The 4,890-nt window shown below is 52.3% G+C and overlaps 1 protein-coding gene across 1 annotated transcript; it reads left to right on the top strand.

Moving 5' to 3' along the window:
* The first annotated feature begins 584 nt into the window (after positions 1 to 584).
* On the top strand, positions 585 to 1,457 carry LOC132481668 (OTU domain-containing protein 6A-like). The gene has a single exon (XM_060086505.1). The coding sequence runs from the start codon at positions 585 to 587 to the stop codon at positions 1,455 to 1,457; it is 873 nt and encodes a 290-aa protein (XP_059942488.1).
* The last annotated feature ends 3,433 nt before the right edge of the window (positions 1,458 to 4,890 follow it).

The following is a 4,890-nucleotide window of genomic DNA, read 5'->3' as shown; positions in this document are numbered from 1 at the left end:
AAGGAAATATCTTGTTCTGATACACAAAATTAAGGGTTCATCAGTCAAGGCAACTAAAGAACTGGAGAGAGCCACATTGCCTCCTGAACACTGGGAGCAATGGGAAGTCCGGTGTCAGAGCACATTCATCTGGTGTAGCAGTATTTGTCATGTGATTCTCAAGCACGACCAGTGTCTGCACTGTGTTCAGGCTAGGAAGTGAAGTACGCAGTTCAGAGCCCACGAAAATCTCCACAAGCTCAGTTGCTGCACATAATGCACCAAGGCGGGATTTTACATCCGGGACAGGAACCCCGCTAAAACCGGAAGCACCCCTTGCTACGGGGTCTAATGGGGGCATACGTAGTGTCTCCCAACAGCCAATCCTAGTGCCAGGAGTGTTTAGGAGGCGTAGCCGTGGAGAGACAGTGGCCAATGGCAGAGAGGGCCGTTAATAGAGTGAGGGCAACCGCGGGTGAGGGGAAGAGAGTACAGCCGCCACGGGAGGCTGAGGAGCCCTAGCCAGTTGGGTGGTTCGACTGTTGACGCGAACTGTAGCGGTACTTCAGCCACCAAACTTCGATTCTCGCCTGCCCTTAAACATCATGGAAGATTCACAGAGTGAGCATCAGCGGATGTTACGACGCCACAAGCGCGAGAAGGCAGAGCTGCAGGCCCACATTCAGGGCATGAAGAGCTCGGTCCCCAAGAGCGACAAGAAGAGAAGAAAGCAGTTGCTCCTCGATGTGGCCCGCCTCGAGGCCGAGATGGAGCAGAAGCACCAGCAGGAGCTGCAGAAGTTCCAGGAGAGTTTCCCTGATAAGAGCAACCTCGATTCAGTCACTGAAGATCTGGGCAAGCTGGATCTCGAGGACAAGCCTCCTCACCTCTCGAGGGCACAGAGAAGGCGCGAAAGAAAGGTGGCCCTCGAGAGAGAAAGGCAGGAGAGGATGGCCAAGGCTGAGATGGAGCATCTGGCCAGCTTCCGCCATGACGAGGAAATGAAGCTCGACGCCATCCTGTGGGCCAGGAATCTGGAGATGAAGGATATCCCGGCCGACGGCCACTGCATGTACCGCGCCATCCAAGACCAGCTGGTGTTCTCCGTGACCGTGGAGAGCCTGCGGAGGCGCACCGCCGAGTACATGCGGAAGCATGTCGAGGACTTCCTGCCCTTCTACAGCGACCCCGAAACCGGCGACGCCTGCAGCCGCGACGACTTCTTGAGCTACTGCGACGACATCGTGTTCAGCGCGTCGTGTGGAGGCCAGCTCGAGCTGAGGGCCCTGTCGCACGTCCTGCAGACCCCCATCGAGGTGATCCAGGCCAACTCGCCCGCCGTCGTCTACGGAGAGGAGTACACCAAGAAGCCGCTCACCCTGGTCTACAGGAGCTACTCCATGTGCGGGGAGCACTACAACTCGGTGAAGCCGCTCGACGCCGGCTCCGTCAGGTGCCCGGCCTGCCGTCTCTTGTAGGCCCGCTGCCGCCATCGCCGTGGCGGCTGCCGTTGGAGCCGAAGCTGCCGCCGCCGCGTCTCCTCAGCAGGCTCCGCTTTTTTCCTTCGGTTTTCTCAGGGTTTTGTTGATTCATTTTACTCAGAGTTCACCCCCTCTCTCCACCCCCGCCCCCCCTTCTTCCTCCCTCGCTCTTCTATCCTCCTCGATCGTCCCTGGGTTGCTTCTTTCACGGGGTTAGGGGAACCGGAGGCCGGTGACCAGGAAGACATCTGCACCGTCCTACCCTAGCGGAGTGACTATGCCAAGTTCCCACCTTTCTTGCTCCGCGGCATGTGGGGTTGGGTCTTCCCCGACCAGGGCTGGAACCCGTGTCCCCAGGATTCTTAACCACTGAGCCACCAGGGAAGCCCTAGTATTTTGTTTTGTTTTTTCATAAAACCTTGTGTGGTTGCAAATTAATTACAGTTGTTTAGACGTTTTCTGAATTCTAAATAATGTTTGTTAACTTTAGAAGTTAAATGTAAGCGTTAAATGTAGAAAGTAGATTTACCTAAACTGATAGGCTAGATAAGGCTTGCTCTAAGATGTGAAAGATCTCAATTTAATTTCCTTTATTGAATATAAGAAAGGACATGACTTTATTCAAGTAGTTGATTCATTTCATTATATCTGCAATTGATGTGAAGTAAGAAGAGACAAACTGATAGGTAGTTTAACTTACTGTGAGGGGTGACATCAACTAGTAAGTTTCCTTTATTCTCAGACATAAAAGGGTATAACGTTGTTCAAGCACTTGGTCCACTTTGTTCTATCTACAACTGGTATGAGTGTGAAAGATCTGAACTTAGTCGTTTTCCTTAATTCTTAGAGATAAAAAGTATTTAAAGAGAGATTTTAAAAAGTATTAAAGTAGTTGATTCATTTTGTTATATCTGCAACTGCTATGAAGCACAAAAAATGAGCAATATACTTTTGTTGATATTTGAGACTTGTTGATATCTTGAATTTGCCAAAAAAAAGTAAAAGTGAAATGATTTGCAGTAAACAATTAAAAAAATTTAACCTTTAGGTCCTGTATTTCAGTGAGATTACTTAAATTCATTTAAAAATTCTTTGTACACACCAAATGTTCTAAACTAAAACATACGAAGGGGAAAAGGCGAGCAGTAGTTTGTTTAAAGAATAAAAGCAGTTTAAAAAAATACCTGGTTTTCTATTTTTGTATAGCTGACTGAGTTCATATAGAGTTTGTATCCCAGGATCGACTTCAGCAAAGGAATCCTGGAGGGTTAGGGAGCAGGAGTGAAGGGGGAGGACACAGTGACAGATGAGGCTTTTGGAAGGAGGAATGGGCCTGCAGTCCTGATGGTGGTCTGGAGTGGAATATCTCCCAGGGAAGGATATAGGGAGGAACAAGATAGTTGAAGCTATCCTGAGTTGATGTTTCACTCAGTGACGACATCATGAAATGGCTCCAGTTAAGGATGTTCTCATTGCTATGCATGACAAAGTACTTGCACTTTCAAAAACTTGCCAGTCCAGGGCTAGTTGCAGGAGGGAAAGAAGTGCCACTGTTTTTTTCTTTTTCTTTTTTTTGAAGGCAGGGTGTGTGTTGGGGGGAATCTCTTTTCAAAATGCAAATATAGAAATCCTGCCAGATAGCTCACTGTGTAAATGTGTGCATCAGATACATTTTCAGATAGCCAGCTGTCTGAGAAGAGGAAGTCCCTGAGAAAACTAGGTATTTGGACGCATTGTGAGAAGAGCGCCTTTTATAGGGATGAGAATGCTGGCTGGGGAAGGAAGAATAGGCCAGGAAGGGAGGCGTAATCTATAGAAGGGGGCCTGGCTGGGGCAAAGGGTGAAAACTGGGGAAGGGGTCAGTCTAGGAGGATGAATGGGCCGTGGCAGGGGAAAGGGGAACAGGCAGAAGAAGGGGAGACGGCGAGGTAAGGACACCTGTGTGGACTGGGGCACAGGGTGAAGAAGGAGGCCAGGCTAGGAAGGGGATAATGGAGCGGGGGCTGCTTAGGGAAGGAGGACTCGGCTGGTCAAGGGAAAGAGGCTTAGTTGAGTTAGGAGGCAAAGGATGAGAGAGGAATCCTTGAGTGTTAAAGGGGAAAAATCCTGGGGAATGGCACCTGACCAGGGAAAGAGACCTGGCTGGGAAAGTAGGCTTAAGCTGGGGAAGAGGGTGAGGCTGGGGAAGGGGCCTGGATGTGGGAAGGGGCCTGTCTTGTAAAAGGAGCAGAGACTTGATAGGGTGGCACAAGCTGAGGATGGGAGGCCGGCTGGGCTGGGGGAGATTGGGGGGAGAAAATATCCTGGCAGGGAAAGGTGGCCTGCCTGGGGAGGGGCTCTGGCAGGGGAATGGGGCCTGGGAAGGAGGCACAGGCAAGGAAAGGAAGCTGGTGGCGGGAGAGGTTCGAATGCTGAGACCAACATAGGCTGGGCATGGGATAATCGGTGGGTTGATGGACCTGCCTGGAAGAGGGGGATTAGCAGGTGGGGAGGGCCTGCTAGGGCAGGGATCCTGCCTGGGAAGGAAGGCGTGTGTCCTGGCTGAGGGAGGGCACATGGTGGAGGAAAGGGACCTAGCTGGGGGCACAGGCTAGGGATGGGGCAAAGGTCTGGCTGAGGAGGGGGAATAAGCTAGGGGAGGGGTTTGGTTGAGGAAGGGGTATACCGGTTGAGGAAAGGTACCTTAGTGGGAAGGAGGCCCGCCTAGGGAAATGAGCTTAGACTGGGGGAGAGGCTGTTAGGTCTCTGGGTGAAGAGAGCCTGGCTGTGGGGAGGAGTCTGGCTGGGAAAGACTTCCCAGCTGGGGGCATGTGTGTGTGAAGGGGTCCCGGCAGGGAAATGTCACATGGTTGGGGAGGGGACTTTACTGGTGGTGGAGAGCTGAGAGAGGAGGATGCTTGGCCAGGGAAGGAGGCCTTTTTTTTTTTTTTTCTGGGGGTGGCAGAAGTGTGTTTGCTCTGGGTCCACCCACCGAGCCAATTAGGGTGCTGGGGGTGCGAAGCGGATGTAAAGGGTGGGCCGAGACAGTCCCGGGGACGGCCTAGGCCTCCACGGCCCGGCCGTTGATGATGCGGATGTGGCGGATGATGTCGTGGATGGCTTCTGACGTGGCGCCCTGGCCCCCGATGTCTGGGGTGTGCATATTTTCATTGTCCATGGGTGCCAAGACGGCCTTGCAGATGGAGGTGGCGTAGGAGTGGAGCTTGAGGTGGTCGAGCATCATGCGACTTGGCACTGGCTATGAAAGGCCAGTGGAGGGGGAACTCCTTGGAAAAGTGGTCCAGCTGAAAAGGGAAAAGGCTGGGCACAAGCACCTGGCTATCAGAAGGAGGCCCTTTCTGGAGAAGGGGTCCCGTGAGGGCAAGGGGACAAAGGGTTGAAAAGGGGCTTTGCCTGGGGAAGGGTAGCCTGGCTAAGGAGGCTGTCAACA

This window comes from Mesoplodon densirostris, chromosome X (genome assembly GCF_025265405.1).
Source record: "Mesoplodon densirostris isolate mMesDen1 chromosome X, mMesDen1 primary haplotype, whole genome shotgun sequence".
Classification (NCBI taxonomy): domain Eukaryota; kingdom Metazoa; phylum Chordata; class Mammalia; order Artiodactyla; family Ziphiidae; genus Mesoplodon; species Mesoplodon densirostris.
The sequence above is the reverse complement of the archived record's forward strand: the minus strand, read 5'-3'. Positions and strand labels throughout refer to the sequence as shown.

Excerpts from the sequence above, each read along its gene's own strand:
- LOC132481668 (XM_060086505.1), top strand. The coding sequence starts at position 585 with ATGGAAGATTCACAGAGTGAGCATCAGCGGATGTTACGACGCCACAAG.